At 46.7% G+C, this 16,476-nt stretch overlaps 8 protein-coding genes across 8 annotated transcripts; all 8 read right to left on the bottom strand.

The window, feature by feature from the left end:
* Positions 1 to 969: 969 nt before the first annotated feature.
* N7483_009436 (uncharacterized protein) lies at positions 970 to 2,669 on the bottom strand (the record flags this gene model as incomplete). The annotated part of the gene is made up of 2 exons (XM_057092863.1): positions 970 to 2,408; positions 2,573 to 2,669. 2 exons carry the CDS (start codon positions 2,667 to 2,669, stop codon positions 970 to 972), a joined length of 1,536 nt encoding a protein of 511 aa, XP_056944037.1.
* Positions 2,670 to 3,424: 755 nt separating this feature from the next.
* On the bottom strand, positions 3,425 to 3,685 carry N7483_009435 (ankyrin repeat domain-containing protein; the record flags this gene model as incomplete). The annotated part of the gene is made up of 1 exon (XM_057092862.1): positions 3,425 to 3,685. One exon carries the CDS (start codon positions 3,683 to 3,685, stop codon positions 3,425 to 3,427), a length of 261 nt encoding a protein of 86 aa, XP_056944036.1.
* Positions 3,686 to 3,838: 153 nt separating this feature from the next.
* On the bottom strand, positions 3,839 to 5,236 carry N7483_009434 (ankyrin repeat domain-containing protein; the record flags this gene model as incomplete). Its single annotated transcript, XM_057092861.1, has 1 exon — positions 3,839 to 5,236. One exon carries the CDS (start codon positions 5,234 to 5,236, stop codon positions 3,839 to 3,841), a length of 1,398 nt encoding a protein of 465 aa, XP_056944035.1.
* An 809-nt stretch (positions 5,237 to 6,045) lies between these two features.
* Positions 6,046 to 7,302, bottom strand: N7483_009433 (uncharacterized protein; the record flags this gene model as incomplete). Its single annotated transcript, XM_057092860.1, has 3 exons — positions 6,046 to 6,257; positions 6,315 to 6,980; positions 7,110 to 7,302. 3 exons carry the CDS (start codon positions 7,300 to 7,302, stop codon positions 6,046 to 6,048), a joined length of 1,071 nt encoding a protein of 356 aa, XP_056944034.1.
* A 999-nt stretch (positions 7,303 to 8,301) lies between these two features.
* N7483_009432 (thiamine pyrophosphate-binding protein) lies at positions 8,302 to 10,265 on the bottom strand (the record flags this gene model as incomplete). Its single annotated transcript, XM_057092859.1, has 4 exons — positions 8,302 to 9,405; positions 9,458 to 9,598; positions 9,756 to 9,948; positions 10,006 to 10,265. 4 exons carry the CDS (start codon positions 10,263 to 10,265, stop codon positions 8,302 to 8,304), a joined length of 1,698 nt encoding a protein of 565 aa, XP_056944033.1.
* Positions 10,266 to 10,626: 361 nt separating this feature from the next.
* On the bottom strand, positions 10,627 to 11,524 carry N7483_009431 (uncharacterized protein; the record flags this gene model as incomplete). The annotated part of the gene is made up of 2 exons (XM_057092858.1): positions 10,627 to 11,413; positions 11,436 to 11,524. The coding sequence occupies 2 exons, from the start codon at positions 11,522 to 11,524 to the stop codon at positions 10,627 to 10,629; spliced, it is 876 nt and encodes a 291-aa protein (XP_056944032.1).
* Positions 11,525 to 11,931: 407 nt separating this feature from the next.
* On the bottom strand, positions 11,932 to 13,330 carry N7483_009430 (uncharacterized protein; the record flags this gene model as incomplete). Its single annotated transcript, XM_057092857.1, has 2 exons — positions 11,932 to 12,351; positions 12,416 to 13,330. 2 exons carry the CDS (start codon positions 13,328 to 13,330, stop codon positions 11,932 to 11,934), a joined length of 1,335 nt encoding a protein of 444 aa, XP_056944031.1.
* A 588-nt stretch (positions 13,331 to 13,918) lies between these two features.
* Positions 13,919 to 15,604, bottom strand: N7483_009429 (uncharacterized protein; the record flags this gene model as incomplete). The annotated part of the gene is made up of 1 exon (XM_057092856.1): positions 13,919 to 15,604. One exon carries the CDS (start codon positions 15,602 to 15,604, stop codon positions 13,919 to 13,921), a length of 1,686 nt encoding a protein of 561 aa, XP_056944030.1.
* Positions 15,605 to 16,476: the final 872 nt, after the last annotated feature.

The raw sequence follows: 16,476 nt of genomic DNA, 5'->3' as shown, positions 1-16,476 counted from the left end.
AAGACCGTGGAGAGAATGTTTTTCTGGATAGTCCGACAGATCCCACCCCAACATTTCAGCATATATCTGATGGCCCTTTTTCTTGAAGAACTCACCTTGACATGGTGGGGAGGGCTTTGGATGAACCTGGTGAGTCTGGTTCCATGAATTCTGCATTTGCATTTCAACCCGCTAACACACCGGTAGGATGGGCATGGGGTTTGCACCTGTGAGTTAGAGAAGGAGGAGGAGGAACATTATCATACGCCCATCTTCAAATTGAGCATATGGCGTCATTTGAAAAGTAGACACTCACTCATCTCTGAAAATTTCCAAGGTTGTGAGAACTGATCCCTATTGCTTTCCTTAGTACGTCCGCTTTCGGAATACAATGAGTCGGATGAGGATTGGTCGGACCTCTACTATCCACGATGGGAGAAATGAAACTTGAGTACCCAATCCTTCTTGGCCACGCTGATGGACATTGATCTTGTCATCAGTCTTGACTTGGCGGCTGAAGTGTTCCACGCAGCAGTAGAGCCCCAATACCCAAAGTTCAAGTATCACCTTGTCACTGTCATGGGTGAATGGCTTTTTCAAGTTGGGCCGATCATTTTTGAGGCCACAAAGAATGATTATGATGACTGGTTGCCCGGACCAAGACGCTTTTCTCATAAGATGTCACTGAGAGGACGTACGCGATGGGATTTCTGGAAGTACAGGCTTTACAAGATGAAACCTTTCGTCTCCAAGAGGACGAAAGAGGTCATACAATGCGATTGTCTGGAGTGGATGAAGGAGATTGAGAGTATGGTGGACTCGGAGTAGATTGTGAGGGTTCCAGAAGATCAAAACTACTTCAGTTCGATGACTCGGAGAGTGTGAGAGTTTCAAGCTCAAGTCGTGTGAATGAAATATATTTAGGTATTGCACCACTTGACGGCTACTAGTGCTATAAGTGATGACTTATAGCACTAGTAGGTCTCACACTTAAACAATAGTAGAAAAGGGGTTCACACCCCCGAGAATACTATCAATAACACTCTGTGTACAAGCTGTATCAATCTTTTCCGCTGGAAACAACACAGAGGCATCTCGCATTCTCATTTCCGCAAAGATATTGACCTCATCCCCATCAGCAGAACTCTTCCAACCCAATTTCTCCACACCTTTCGCCCCATCCCTCGCAAATGCCAACCACAGATCCTGCATAGTATCACTAACCTCAGTCTCAAACACAGTAGGTGGTCCGCGATAATCCCCATAAGTACCAAAAAGTAAGGGTAACTCAGATCCATGGAATGCCCCGAACCAGAAATATGGTGAGATATTGCTAAAATTCCCCCGATACTGATACCGGAAGGTATCTAGTCCCAGTCCCGTTCTATATCCTGCTGTCAGCATCGCAGGACACAAAAATGCCTGTGCAGTAAACGCATTTGCTACTGTCGAATTCGGAGATGTTGTCTTCGGATCGTCTGGCCACGTCGCGACCTCATATCCCTCGCGTAGATTTGTACCGAAGATAGCAGGTCGATTAGATATAGCACCTATAGCGTATCGGTCCGTGTAGTTTTCGAAAATAGAGATATTATCCACGAATGGTACGAATTTCAGTGGATTGTTGCCTGCTTCTGAGTAATCCTGGATCACGGTCTCGATTCGGGAGTAGTTCACTTTTTGCATACACGCTAACTCGGAGTCGGCGTCTCCTGAACAGTTCACTTGGCCAGCGACATAACTGAAATTCGAGAACAGAGGATCGGATTTCTGATTATTCAGAAAGACAGAACCGGAGTCAGAGATAAATCCACTAACGATGGGATCATCTGGGTATGCGAAGTTGAGTAAATCAGAACTTCCAGCTCCGGAACTCTGGCCCCAGATAACGATTCTTTCTGGGTCTCCGCCAAAGGCTTCAATATTCTGTTGTACCCATTCGATGACCATCCGCTGATCTAAAAGACCGGGATTCTGGTATTTCAAAGCAGCTGCTCCAGGGTACCCGAATATATTTACACGGGTATTTGCTGAGATCACGATCTGAGATTGTGTTCGTTGGACCCATTGGGCAGGGATTTGATAGGGGACTTCTATCCCGCCGGTGGTATATCCACCTCCGAAAAGGAAGATGAGCACCGGGACTAACTCTTTCTTGCGGTATAGGGGAGCCCAAATAGCGAGACTGAGACAGTCTTCTGCGGTGGGGCCGTTGAAATCGAGTTGTGTGACCACTTCAGTATCGATTGAGGCGCCTGTACTTGGGATCTGCGGACAGGCTGGTCCTAGAGCAGTGGAGACGATTGTTTCATTGCGTTGGTTTAGAGGCTCGGGTGGGAGGAAGCGGAGTTCGTCTAGTGGTGGTTTGGCATATGGGACGTTGAGGAATTGACGGACGCTGGGTGTGGTTCCGTTGATCAGTCCGACGACTTGGGGTTTTTGTTAGTCTGGATTCACCTGAGGAATGGATTTTAACTGCCTCACTTTTGCCACTGGAAGTACTAACTTCCAGCTCGATACCATTCCCATGATCTGTGCTTCTGACATGCCTGGATGGTGCAGCATTTACTTTGCCGAGTGCCGCGGCTAATACCGCAATTGAAGTGAGTAACTTCATCTAATTGATGAAAGTGTGCTATACCCGAGTCTGAGTTCCTTGAAAAACGTGCACTGAAAGCTTGAACGGGCATAGTGAAAGGATAAATGGGAGTATATAACCCCATCTACAGTTCCGGCTAAATATTTTCTAGCGAAACCTTGACAATATTCCTTCGAGAACTATATCCCCGCAACCCCGCATTACTTTGCTACCCTGGGACCCCTTTTGGATTAATTTGGACACAATATGGTGCCATAAACGTCCAGGATTAGCGGTGTTAGCCCGAATGAGTCGAATCAGTTCGGAGTTCATGTCCATGTGGGGATTAGTGTATGTGGGGGGGCATCGGAAATTCTGGAATCTGGAGAAGATTAATCAATTCAAATGTTTTGGCTCTTTTGCATATGGGATAGAAGAGTGAGTTTAGTGTACTATATACTCTTAGGCTTGGAAAAAATGCGTCATTGCAACTTGTAGATGACAGCCCTCAAGTGCCAGTGCTGGAGTATCAAAGTTCCAAGTTCAAGTTGCTAGGTCAACTACTCTATCTTGGAACTAATCAGTACGAGTACTGGCACAAGTAGTAATATGATCCATTTGAATACCTTGAAAGGAATTGATTGAGGTGAATAACCTCAGGAATTTGTATTCCATGAGAAATGTCCAAATCTTTATAGACAGGCTTCCGCTACGACGAACCCGACCTCAGGAGGGTGATGCTATAGCCTGCTCGTTGACATAAGGACCAATTCGTGACCACAATAGCCTGTCAACTTCAAAGTAAGGCCTCTCCACGGCATATGACAATGGTGTCCGTCCCTTATTATCTTTTCCCTCCACGTCAACTTACACTCTGTCAAGCAGCAATTGCACCACTGTCTCACCCTTACGATGAAATAGACAAGCCGCTGCATAGGATAGGGGTGTTCGTCCATTTTTGCCTTTAGAGTTGATGTCAACCACTTGCTTCTTAAGCAGCTGGTAAACCACAGTGGCCCGTCCCCTTGCCGCTGCGTACGAAAGGGGTGTTCGTCCCTTGTCATCCTTGGAGTCGACATCGATACCGTCGATATTGAGCAGCTGCTGGATGACTGAACTATGTCCCATTTCCGCTGCATGTGACAGGAGCGTTCGTTGCTGCCCGTCCTTCGATATTAAGTCGACCCCATGTTTCTTAAGCAGCACCAGCACCACAGCCTTCTGTCTTCCTGCCTTCTGCAACAGAGACAGTAATCCGCCGCGATTTGATTCCGGATCAGCTCACCTCTGAATCAATATTCTGACGACCGCCTCATGTCCATTTGAGACCGCCCGCAGCAGTGGCGTGCGGCCACTGCTGTCAGCTGTATCGGACTTCGAGTCTGGATGAACACCTCTGTCTAGCAGCAGCTTGACTACTTTCTCATGGTCATTCTCAGCTGCAAAGGTCAGTGGCATTCGTCCGTCCATATCTTTGGTAATGGCCTCCAAATATGGATCAGCTCCATTCTCGAGCAATATCTTGACGACAGACTCATGCCATCTTTCGGCAGCGTGCGAGAGTGGCGTCTGCAAGAAACGATCCTTCGAGTTTGTATCGACCATCCCAGTCTCTAGCAGAAGCTTGACGATGCTCGCTAGCCCAACTTCGGCTGCAACCGATAGAGCTGTCCGATTGCTCATGGGGTCATGACGGTCCCCGCTATTCTCATGTTTTGCGTCTGGATTAACTGCCTCCTTGAGCAAGCACCTGGCGATCGTCTCGTGTCCTCGTTGGACCGCAATGAACAGTGGCGTCCTTCCAAACCTATCTGCACAGTCTGGATCAACATTTCTCATGTCAAGAAGCTGCTGCACTACTGCTTCGTATCCTTTCATGGAAGCCCAAAAAAGTGGCGTTTGTCTGTTCTCATCTTTCGGGTCCGTAAAGACTCCAGCTGTTGAAAACACATCAACTACCGAGGCGTGCCCCTCCGCCGCGGCATATGTTACTGGAGTTAGTCCTTTGCAGTCCGTCGCATTTCCATCGTGTCCATGTTCGAGGAGTATATGGGGTAGGCTTTTCAAACCGAAGTAAGCTGTCAGATGAAGTGCTGTCATTTGCCGAGAAATTTGCGTATAATAAGCTCGCGCTGGTATATAGCTTCTAGGAGGAATCACCGCTTGGCTGGAGGAGGATACATAAGACTGACTTTCGAGGAATCTCAAAATCAAATCCCTCGGCTGCTCCAAAGCCTCTCGAGCATGACTTCCCCAGTTTTTTGAAGCATATTCGTAAAGGGCATTTGAGTGCAATCGATCTTGGAACTCCTCTTGCGTTGAAAGAAAGCCAGATTCGAAACAATTGAAGGATAAGTACTTCACACACGTAGCTGTGATGTCTTCATGGGCATGAGGGAACCAGGTACGTCCGCTCCATTCAAAATACTCCTGTGTTGTAAAGTGTACCAAGCGGATATCGCCACTCTCTTTGTTGACAGTGATCAGACCAGCGCATACTGAAAATATGAGCTCGATATCGGGGAGATTCTCTAGGTCTAGATCTGATTCGCCGACCTCCACAGCAAGGGCATGCCGAAGCTCCAGAGTGGTTAGAGGCCTTTTCGAATAAGTGACCCACGAAAGAGTACGCTTAACGAGGATCGCAAACCCTTCTCTTTGTTGACTGATCTTCTCCATCGCCTGGTAATATGCTTGAGACAATACTTGATTTCATTCCTCTTGATTCGATTCCTGATTATGCATCCGAAGTTTCTCCAATGCACGTCGCATCTCTTTCTGTGTAGTCTTATCATCGAGTGAATTGAGATAGATCTGAGCTAAAAGAAACCTGAAGGATAATTAGTGTAAGAACTTCTATACTTCAAGAGGAGACTTACATTCCATCAACAGCCTTGCTGATTTTGGTCTTGATCTCATGTTGCAGCTGTTGATTTCGATGAACAAAAGATGGTAGCTGCTTCAAGTGGCCTTCGATATAGCTCTCTACGTCTTTTTCTCTCGCTCTTATTTCCAACGATGGACTGTATCCGAAGTAATGGAAAATTTCCGGGATTGATCTCGAAGTAACCAAGATATTGGTTTTCTCCGCCCTTTGAATGTTGAAAAGCTTAGACAAAAGATCATACCGGGAATCTTGGGATAATTCATCAAGCGCATCGACAACGATGAAGACGCGCGAAAAAAAAGCCTACTGCTGACTGGAGAGCCTCGTAGATATCCTCCAATGATGGGTCTGTCTGCTTTGCTTTGTTTCGAGAATAGAGCTCTTTCAAAACTTCCATTGAAGAAATCTGTTTCTCGGCCAATTGCTTCAGAAGGCTCGCCAAAAGGTCCTCGGTCTTCTGTTCAGTTTTGAGCTGAAAGTTGCAGTAGACATAAGCAATTCCCACAGTTGCGTCATCATGGTACTTATCTAAAAGATCGTTCACCACAATTGATGCTAGGATTGTCTTTTCTGCTCCTGGGATGCCTGGACAAAAGAGTGCTTATTTCTCGGAGTTGAGCCAAATCTGGTAATATTTCGAGTCCAGGAACCATTGGCCAGTGCTGGGTTGTCGCCTTCTAAAAGAATCCCTCTGCTTGGGACCGAAGTCATTCTTGGAGATCCAATCGAGGATCTTTTGATTTTCATCACTCTGTTGCTGTAAGTAAATTTCGGTGACATCATTGGATATTTCTTTCAAGTGAAGATCAATTTCTAGCGCAGAGAATAATATTATTTCATATTCTCGCTATAAGATTGGTTGAAACTAACCAGATAACTTGTCACTGATCCCCTCTTCCGTTGCAACTCTGTTTGGCGAGGCCCATTTCAGAAGGTCCTTCGCGTACGCAGCTGCCACCATTGCTGCATATTCTTGCCACTCTTTGTTCTTACGTGAGTCTGCGTAGTCGCATATGCCGCGAATCACGAGGCATGGAAAATGGTTCATAAGCCCGGCCGCTTCCATCTCAAAGCAAAGAACATCCTTTTCCGTAGAAAGTCTGTCTCGTGCCAAGGCATCTTTCATCAGTCGGTTGGAGGAAGCAATTAAGCCATAATGAACCGTAGGATTATCCTCATCGTCTTGACGTTCTTGTCGTAATACTAAATGCGAGGAACTATCTCCACAGACTACCACACAGCTTGCTTCATTATCAAGAGGGTGTGTGAAGTCGCTCTGATATAGCCTATCGCTGGTAGGGGGTGGCCGCCTGTACCTCTTCTGTAGTCTTGGCTTTTTCTCTAGGATACTGTTAATAAACTCCTCAATCTGATGCCCCTCACTCTCGTAATCACTCTTCAATGCGTTGAGTGCCGTTCGCAAGGATGTTGGTGCCTGATTTAGGATTCCTGTTGGTTGAAAGCTTTGATTTTGTATAGCTTTACCAAAGTCGTACTGAAAAACGCCACCATTACCATCTCGAGAGGCGCTGACCACTATATCGCCAAGGCAAATATCGTGCTTTGAGCTTGGGACGCCGCCACCGATGCCGACCATTAGCCCAACCTTGATGTTTGGAAAGCTATGCAGCATGTCCCTTGCCACGCTTGCTGCAGACTATATACCGTATTCGCCGTCGGGTAGGACTGCAATAACGACCTTATGCTTTCCGATCCTGCCCACGGTATAAGCATTGTTGTCAGCCGGGGATAAAGGCTCTGGAGGTGGATGCGTCTCATCAAGAAAGGCCTTTGCAGCAGTGTACTCCGTACTGATGGCGCAAATCCAGCCGACGCTGTATTCCTTACGGTCCGACATGAGTGACTTGAGGAACGACCTTCGAAATTATAGGCTTGAATGGAAGAATGAATTTTGGGGGAAGAAAGAAAGTTGCCTCGGTGGAAGTAAGTAGGGATATTGACGGCTGGGAAACACTTAGCGCTGCCAGTGCGATAAAGACGCAGAAGTGGGGGTGCGATTTACTTACTGCGGAGCCTCCTACCGGTAATCGATAGGTGCTTGAGCCAGAGTGGCTGAGCGATGCATTTCCTGTGGCTGTAAAGTGCCTCGTGCAATCCACTTACTAGGGGATCGGGAATGCTCACTTGCACTCGAAGAGCTGCCCTACGCAAGCGAGTTATCTGCAAATTCGTGGTGAGATGACGTGGCAGAACCGCCGCTGCTCTCTGCAGCCTGAGTGGCTTCCGGCGTGACGACCCCGCTTTTGAATCATTAAAGTGCAACTTGAAGGCAGTATGAAGTACATTCTGATCGACCTCATAATAATTACAGCTCAGATGAATGCTCATCTACTGGAACTGTCTGCTCGCTGTGCCGTCGTGGAGCACGTTTGCTGGATACACTCGACTTATTCCAGGGCAGATCTAGCAAGTATCATCTGACTTTTTGAACAGTCAATACTATGACCAAGGCTCCGTTCAATCTTCGCGGTGATCTCAGCTATTGGGATGTGAGTGCGCAGAAGCTATCCTTAGTGGCAACTTGCAAGTATACCTGGAGCTACCTAGCTCCCGCGACCTGCCCAGGTGTGGATGGCTGGTGGTATCATGATCCAAGGAAGCCTCTTCATTTCTTCTATGTTTGTATATTCCTTCAAGATGTTCTAGAATTTTCTTCCCTGCGCATTCTTTCTGATACCTCAATATTCCTTTTCAGTACAACAAATGCATCATGTCTTAATAGAATGAAATTATTACTAAATAACAAAGTTACAAGTATGGGATCCACCTGGGCAAGGTTGATTGCTATGTATTTGACAGAACAAACCAGAAAGTTCCATGTATGTCAAAAATCCGCTCAAAAATTGTAATGAGCCCGGGGAATGTTGTCATAATATGGGACAACAACAGCATCAGGCGAATCAGTGAGTCCAACCATCAGAGTTGTAATAGGATGCACAGGCTTGCGATCCACAATCAAGTTGATACAACTAGGACCCTTTTGTTCCTGAAACCTGGTAACAGTAGGGTAAATTTCGGAGATCTGTGACACTTTCGCCGAAGCATTTTGCAAGCCCTTTGCCACAACATCATATTCAGTTCCTGCATCTAAAGAACTGATCGGTCGTGCTGGAGTGGCGCTCCCATAGACTATGTCTTGACCATTGATGCTCATTCCCCAAGTCGAATTGTTCACGATGACTGTCATCACATTAAGCTCGAACCTCTTATACGTATCGAGTTCCATCAAGTGGAATCCAGCAGATCCATCGCCTTGGATATTCACGATTTTCCGATCAGGGGCCGCGATTGCACATCCTAGGGTATATCCAAATCCAGTACCCAGGAATCCGAGGTATCCTGTAGATGTCATAACCGTACTGGGATTGCTGTACCGGGCAAGATCAGCTGCCCAAGCCCCAGCCTCTCCACCATCCAGGATGATTATGCTTCCTGGCTGAACTGCGGAGAAAACGTGTCTCAAAGCGTGGTATGGATGGAGACAACCTGATGGTAACTCTTGGGCATCATTCTCAAATGGAGATTTTGCAGATGACAAGCCGAGCATAGACTGTACCCATGCTTTATCAACGGATCCTTGAGAGTAGGCTGTCTCAAGTTTGTTGTTCAAAGCTGATGCAAAAACTTCAATATCAGAAACGATTCCAAGTTCGACTGGCAATGAGCGTCCGATCTCGCCACCGTCGCAGTCAACTTGAATGAGGGCACAGTCTTTATCAGGAATAATGGCCCCGTTCCTGCCACCAAGGAACATGCCTGTTCTTGCACCAAGAAGTAGGATCAGGTCTGGTCGGGCGAGATTTGCATGCGCCAATCTTCCAAGCACTCCAGCTGTCCCTTCGGAGAGCATCGGCGACTCTGGGCTGAACGATGCATATTTCGAGCTGTTGAATACTGGGACATCACATTTTTCGGCCAGTTTGAATATGCTATTTCGGGCCTAACATTTGTTAATAGGGTAACTAGACTAATTAATAGAAGCGCAATTGTACCTCAACACTTCTTGCGCCGGTTCCTGTAATGATGACTGGCCGCTTGGCGTTACGAATCAGTTCAGCTGCCGCTTCGATAGCCTTCCTATGAGGACCCGGTGGATATGTCGGAGAAGATGTAATTGAACCCCAAGAGATGAGCTTCGGATGGATTGGAGAAAAAAAGAACGTCTATCGGGAAGTCGAGAAGAACAGGACCTTATGCGCACCTATTAGCTTGAAGAGATCTGGAAGTACTCAAAGCCCTAGAGAAAATACCTGGTGGACTTGCTTGGGCAACTCTCAAAGCATGGGATACAATTCTGGGACATTCTTCCGGAATGACAACCCGATGGGCAAATTTCGTGATTGGACGTGCCGCAACAACTTGGTCGACTAATCCCTGAAGAGAATTGTTCTCCGTATCCCGAGTTGGGGGCGATGAAGTAATGCACAGAATCGGACTTCGGTCGCCATACGCAGTGGCTAGACCAGCAAGGCCATTTGAGAAACTAATATGCTCTTAAGCAAAGTATTCATGGTCAGAAGAGATGATTTGCTTCACCCACCCACTGTTGGCCGTCACGAAGCATACTGCGGGCTTCGTGCTAATTCGACTATATCCTTCGGCGGCTTGAACCGCTACAGTTTCATGTCTCGTGTCGACCAGACGGATTCCGATCATTTCACAACCGACCAGAAATGCGTCTAAGTGGCCGCCATGAAGTCCAAAAGCCACTTCAACACCAAGTTGTTTCAATGATTGCGCAAGTAGATCTCCACAGGTCAACTCCCGAGAAGGTGGATTCTGAAGTGAAAAGCAGGACATCTTGAGATCTGTAAATCACCTTGAAGTTCAGAGTGTCTGTAGAGGATAGTCAGAGAATAAAATAACTCGAAACTCTTTGACTTAAATATCTTTCAAGAGATAATACCGAGGCGCATATAATATTACGGGGTAGCTCGGTTGAGGTAGAATCCAAGATGTGGAGAAAGAGGGGAAAGATGCACGATGACTGCATTGTGTACCTTTGGCTTGCCTTACCTTTTCAATTTGATCATTAGGCTCTACTAATACTACACTCTATAGGTACTCTTTATTGGATGGATTGATATTGCGTTGATGAAAGAATCTTGCGAGTACTCATTTCAATCTCAATCTATGTTTTGCGGCCATAACTCAAAACACTTCATAACTTTGATGCGAACTCATCATCCTTTCTAAATAGTATTTGAAGAGCCTTTTCCAAGAGGCCATTCTTCCCCATATTGATCTCTTGATATATGCCATCTTTGCTGTAAAGAACATTACCGCACCGGCTCTGGTCCACAAATAATAACACAACGCTTCGTGCAACAACCTCCGGGGTCTGTGTTTTCATCTTATAATATGCCCGCGCAGCAAGAGAGATCAGTTTTGTATCAGTCCACGAAGGAGCAACTGCATTCAAGCGAATTCCTTTCTCTTTGAGTGAGTCCGTAAGACCACGAACCATTCCTAGAACCCCGTGCTTAGAGATTATATAGTCGGACCCCTTCATTTGCCTGAATGCAGCTTCGGAGGAGGCGAGCACGATACTGCCTGTTCCTGTTGTCTTTTCAGGTGCAAGCTCTGTCATATAAGCATTTGCCAGGTGGATTGTATAGATAGTTCCGGTGAAGTTTAGGTCAAGAGTTGAAAAGGGAGGTGGTTCTAGTTTGCCGGCCTCGTCTAGCTTGACATCAAGGAAACTGGGCGTTGTGGGAATTCCAGCATTGGCGTAGACGTGATCAATTCGTCCAAACCATTCAACTGTTTTGGCAAACATTTCCCGTAGACTTTCCCATTTAGCTGCGTTGATCGCCAGGAATTTTAAGTTCTCATCGTTCTCAAATGGTGAACTTGGTGGATTGAGGTCACCGATGACGACCTTCGCGCCGAGATTCAAGCATAATTGAGCGGTAGCTCTTCCGATTCCAGATGATCCGCCTATGTATCTGTTAGTCGATATCATGGTACAATATCTGGGAGATGATCTTGCCAGTAATCACAATGACCTTATTTTCAAGGCCTTCCAAGTCATCGTCACTGATAAGCACTCTCGACATGGTCTAAGAAGGTGTTCTAATGTGTTGAAATGCCACTGCAATATCCTTCCAGGTTTTTGTTTGATTATATAGAGCAAGAGGCAATCTGAGAGTAATTGACCGTGTGCAACAAGCAATAAGTGACAACAAGAGGGGCCCTTGCATGAGGTTTTACACGACTTGTTCGTATAGTATTCTAGTAGTGGTGTGCTAGTGTGGACCGGCCGAAAGCACTCGAAGACATCCCGTGTCTGATTAAGAAAAAGATAACTGAATCTCCGTAACCGATGGTCCAATCTAGTACTGGTACGGGCTCAGATTAAGAGTAGGCTGATGCCCAGGCGTTACTCAATGTTTGCAGTACCATCTATACTAGTAGAGCGGGGTCTGGTAACCTTCAAGTTGGAACATTGAATATTCCAACATTATTAGATCACCATGCTTCCTCTTGCCTCCTCCACTTGACCTCCCACATCAAGATCCCAAATCCACTTCATTCGCTCTTCCAAGGTCTCCTTTAACTTCTCTCCATCATCTCCCACCCCGTCCAGGCACAAACAAAGAAGATATGCGCCTTCCTTGCTACTAGTGACGACTCGTTGACTACGTGGCCTCCTTATTGCATCATACGCCTTAAATGCTGACACGATATCGCGAGTAGATTGGACCCGTGAGTCTGCAAGTAACTCAGCCAGAACGTGTGCGTCTTCGATTGCTTGTCCAGCGCCTGCACCTTGATGTGGGGTTGAAGCATGAGCGGCATCGCCGAGAATGGCTACGCGGGATCGACAGAATGTGGATAGATGAGGATGTTCGAAAAGCGCCCACTGAGATGAGTCTGGCATGTACTATTTTCAATAATTCAAAAGGATTAGTGTTTGAATATTTCTTGAAGAATGTGATACTACTCACCTCAACAAGAGTCTCCCAGTACCGACCCATCTTACTAGCATCACGTCGTAGATCCTCCTTCAGAGTAGGTCGAATCCATGTATCCCAATCCCAATTCTCTTGTAGAACATAAAGACCCACATTAACCTTCTTAGCTCGCATAATTGGATACGAAATTCCATACATCCCTTCACCAAGATATACAGTCGAGACCCTTGCTCTCTGATCTCCGACCGCTTTAACCATATCATCCATGTCTAGCACAGCTCGGTAGCAATACATCCCACTATATTGCGGCTGCTTGAGTTTCGATTCTTCAACAAGCATGGATTCTTTCACCTTGGATTTAATCCCATCACAACCTACCACCACATCAGCGCGCACTTCATCTCCATCCTCAAATTTCAACAAGATCCCTCCTAATCCATTCTGATCTTCGCCCTCTTCGATTAAACTCTCCATTCTTTTCCCGAAATGCACAATATCTTGAGGGATAAGAGTGATGAGTGCATCAAGAAAATCAGCTCGTCGCACAGTCGTCTGTCCGGATGGTAATGCTTTTAAATCCATCAAAATATCTCCTTCGGATGGTCCGCACCCCCAAACAATCTCGAACCAGGTTTGTCGGAATGCTTCATAACCAGGACTATCGGCGTGTGTTGTTACAAGGGAATCATAGATATCTCGAAGTTCGGGAGCGATTAGTCGTAATGCGCGATGTGCTGCTGGACCGATGGATAGACCGAGACCAATTTCTTTGAATTCGGTTGCAGCTTCGTAGATTTGTACACGGACGTGTCGTCGGATGAGTCCGGCTGCGAGAATTAGGCCACCTATTCCCCGCCAATTATTGTTATGGTGAAGTCTTTGGAGGAGGTGGGAATATCCTGAGGGAGAGAGGTTGACATTTTGTACAATCAACCTTGGAGGTGACATAGATTGAAGATGGTATAGTAGATGATGAGAATGGAAGAAAGTCCAGATGGGCGTATTCATCAGCGTAGCACTGTCTATATTCAAGTTGGATTCCCCTTTTCATATAGTCCGAGTCTGAGCGTATCAGGATTGCGGGGTTCAAGTCGCCCGGGGCCACATCAACCGGTAACCAAGTTTATTAGCAAGGAACTGATAAACTTATAGCCCGTGAGTTTTGACCTTAGGCATAATGCTCCAAGCTTGATAATGGAATGTTATATAAGATGGGAACAAATGCTCATGATCAACTGAATGAGAATGATATAAATTCAAATCTAGCTCTGGGTATCGGGATACTTTGCAAAAATAATCTCAAACCAGTATCAACAACGCGATCCGGTCGCGGAAATGACAAGACATCTCCAAGAAAAGATAATCCCGGTTGAACCAAGCATCTCCAATGCGATGAAGTGCTGTAAAGTCGAGATTGTGTAAAGAGGGTCCATTAATATGACCGAGGTACATCGTGTACCTGCGTGAAGTGAATGTTAAAGTTGTGGTTCCACTAGCAAATATGGAGACCATGTCTGATTTTTAGGCTGTCGGCACTCAGATCATTGGGCTCGGAACAGCTCGAGGTCCATTGACTTGATCCCATTTATGAGGCCCAATCGGGTCATCGGGTCCCCAGTTGGAATCGCCATCATACCCTGCATGTGCCCTCTCCCTCTCCCTCTCCCTCTCAGTTGGGTTAGGCGAGGAGCAGTCCGAGTCGTCCAATGCGCGGCGGAATCGGAGGAACTCTTGGGAGTCCACATTGTGAATGGGGTACATAGTACCCATCTCCATTGATTGGAGCGCTGCTCGCTGGAGTTGACGCAGGTCGTCGCGAAGGCCGGAAACTTGACTTTCAAGATTTCGTCGTGCAGTTTGTTCTCGGCGAAGGAGTGTCACAAGAGTACTGTACTGCTCAATGGAGACGCCGCTGAACTCGGATAACGAAGTCGTGGATGGCGCTGGGCGAATCATTCGTGAGCTCATAGTATCTGGTCGAATGGTGCTAGTGCTAGGTGGACGCACTGCAGAGAAGGTAGTAAGAGGGGTGGGAGATTCATCTCTTTCGCGCTCCCGCTCCCGCTCCCGTTCGCGATCAGCTGAGCTCAGATATCCAGTCGAGTACTTGCTGCGCGAGTGTGGAGAGTATGGTTCTGTTGTAGGGGTATATCTCTGTCGTGACGAGCGCTCTGTGTAATTTGGATCAACCGGGCTAGATTGCATTCGGGCAATGGCGAATTCGAGATCAATCATCTTCACCTCCAGTGTGTTTAGCCGTTGCTCCACCGTAAGCCCATCACCTTGTTGCATGGTATGTACCAGACTGCGGACATTTGGAGGCAGACTCATCCGGTCCGCTCGCCCCTCTGATTCAGAAGCTGATGGGGCCACTGATTCGCGAGTGAGACTGGTCACGGTAGTACCGGTTGATGGCCTAGCGGAATGATCGCTAGCAGAGCTTACTTCAAGAGCAGCCGATTTGGAGTCCGGGACAGGTGTGGGAATCGATGTAGAGCGGGCCGGCCAGGACGAGGGAGTTTGTTCCACTACTGGCTGTTCGTGTGCAAGCTCCTGTAGCGCATCTGCGCTCCTCGATATTCGGCGGTCTTGAAGCATACTGTGTCTACGGTGTGTATCTTGGGTGCGAGGTCGGTCTTCCTGCGGGTCGGAAATTGCACTAATTGCACTGGATGCAACTGCAAACCGTGATTCGTCGTCGGAGAATATCACGCTGGGAAGGGTCGCTCTCCTTCGTCGACGTGGAATACCCGGAGACGGCAATGAGCCTCCTGTTGCGCAAGTTGGTGATAGGTGTGCTTCTGCAAATTGAAGCTGCAGGTTCTCCTCTGATAATGGGCTGCTGCGCTTCGATTCAGAAGGCGCAGGGATCGCCAAGAAGGTTTTACCCTCCGCTGGACTCGATTGTTTCGCTAGGACTGATGGATAAAACGCTTCGTTTGGATTCTCTTCCAGGCCGTCTGCTTGACTCTGTCGTTTCCTGTTGAAAATCTTTCGCATAACAGTTTTGAGTGTACTTCCTGTGCGTCGATGGGCGATGGTGTTTTGTGATGGACTAAATTGAATTGGCGGCAGGGCAGTATCATAGTGGTTCGGCTCTAGGGAAAATGATGCCGGGTTTGAAGCTGAACGTTCAACACGCGCGGACAAGGTTCGCTGCTGAACACTCTGGACCGACTCACTCCCAGCACTAGCAATAGAGCGTGTGTAATTTTTGGACATTTCTGAATGGAAATTAAACCCGAAAAATCAGGGTGAAGTTTCAAAGCAGATCCCCTGAGGATTCCACGTTGATCATTAAAGATATTCGTCGCGGAACATGGGGTATCTCGTTACGAAATAAAGAGAAAAGGCGCGGTAAAGAAAGGTGAAAGGTCTAGGATCGAAGTTCACCGACCAAAACGAATGTCGAGAAAAGGAAGAATCGGATTCGGGGGTATAAACCGCGGAGGATAGGCCGCTCAGCGGAATGTGATTTCAAGTCGAGAGCTTCAATGGAATCGATGGACTATGAAGGACTAACAAACGCAAGTTAGTGTCTGAACTGATGAAAACACACAAAATCCCCAACATCTTCATCATGACGTACAAAATCAGGTTGAATCAGGTTCATTATTGCAATTCAATGTTCCGACGGATAAGCCGTTTGCTAGATTCGAGGTTCCACAATTGATATGTTGATAGGAGAAAAAGAAAAGAAAGGGGGAAGAAAAAAAACGAGAATTTCAAATCAGGATTCAATAATGAAAAGAAATCAATTCTCAAAAAAAAAAAAAAAAAAGCAAGCAAGGCCCAAAAAAAACGAGTGTAGGGGAAGTTCAAAAAAAGAAGTGAGAGATGAGAAAAGGAGAAAGTTAAGGAGAGAGAAAGAGCTTCTTCTCTTCTCCTCTTCTCCTCTTCTCTCTTTCCCCCCACAATTGGAACTTGCTTCACGCCACAACCGAAGCTGTTACCAGAACTTGGACCAGATCACAATTCCAATGATTCACACCATACTTTTGGACCGAGCGCAAGGTTCTATACATTGGCGCAAGGCGGATCATCTACTATTTTTTTTTTATTTGAATTAACCCCAAGTCCAGGTCTAAAACCGG

This window comes from Penicillium malachiteum, assembly GCF_028827825.1.
Source record: "Penicillium malachiteum strain IBT 17515 chromosome Unknown utg000004l:1.0-4883003.0:1.0-4884900.0, whole genome shotgun sequence".
Classification (NCBI taxonomy): domain Eukaryota; kingdom Fungi; phylum Ascomycota; class Eurotiomycetes; order Eurotiales; family Aspergillaceae; genus Penicillium; species Penicillium malachiteum.
The sequence above is the reverse complement of the archived record's forward strand: the minus strand, read 5'-3'. Positions and strand labels throughout refer to the sequence as shown.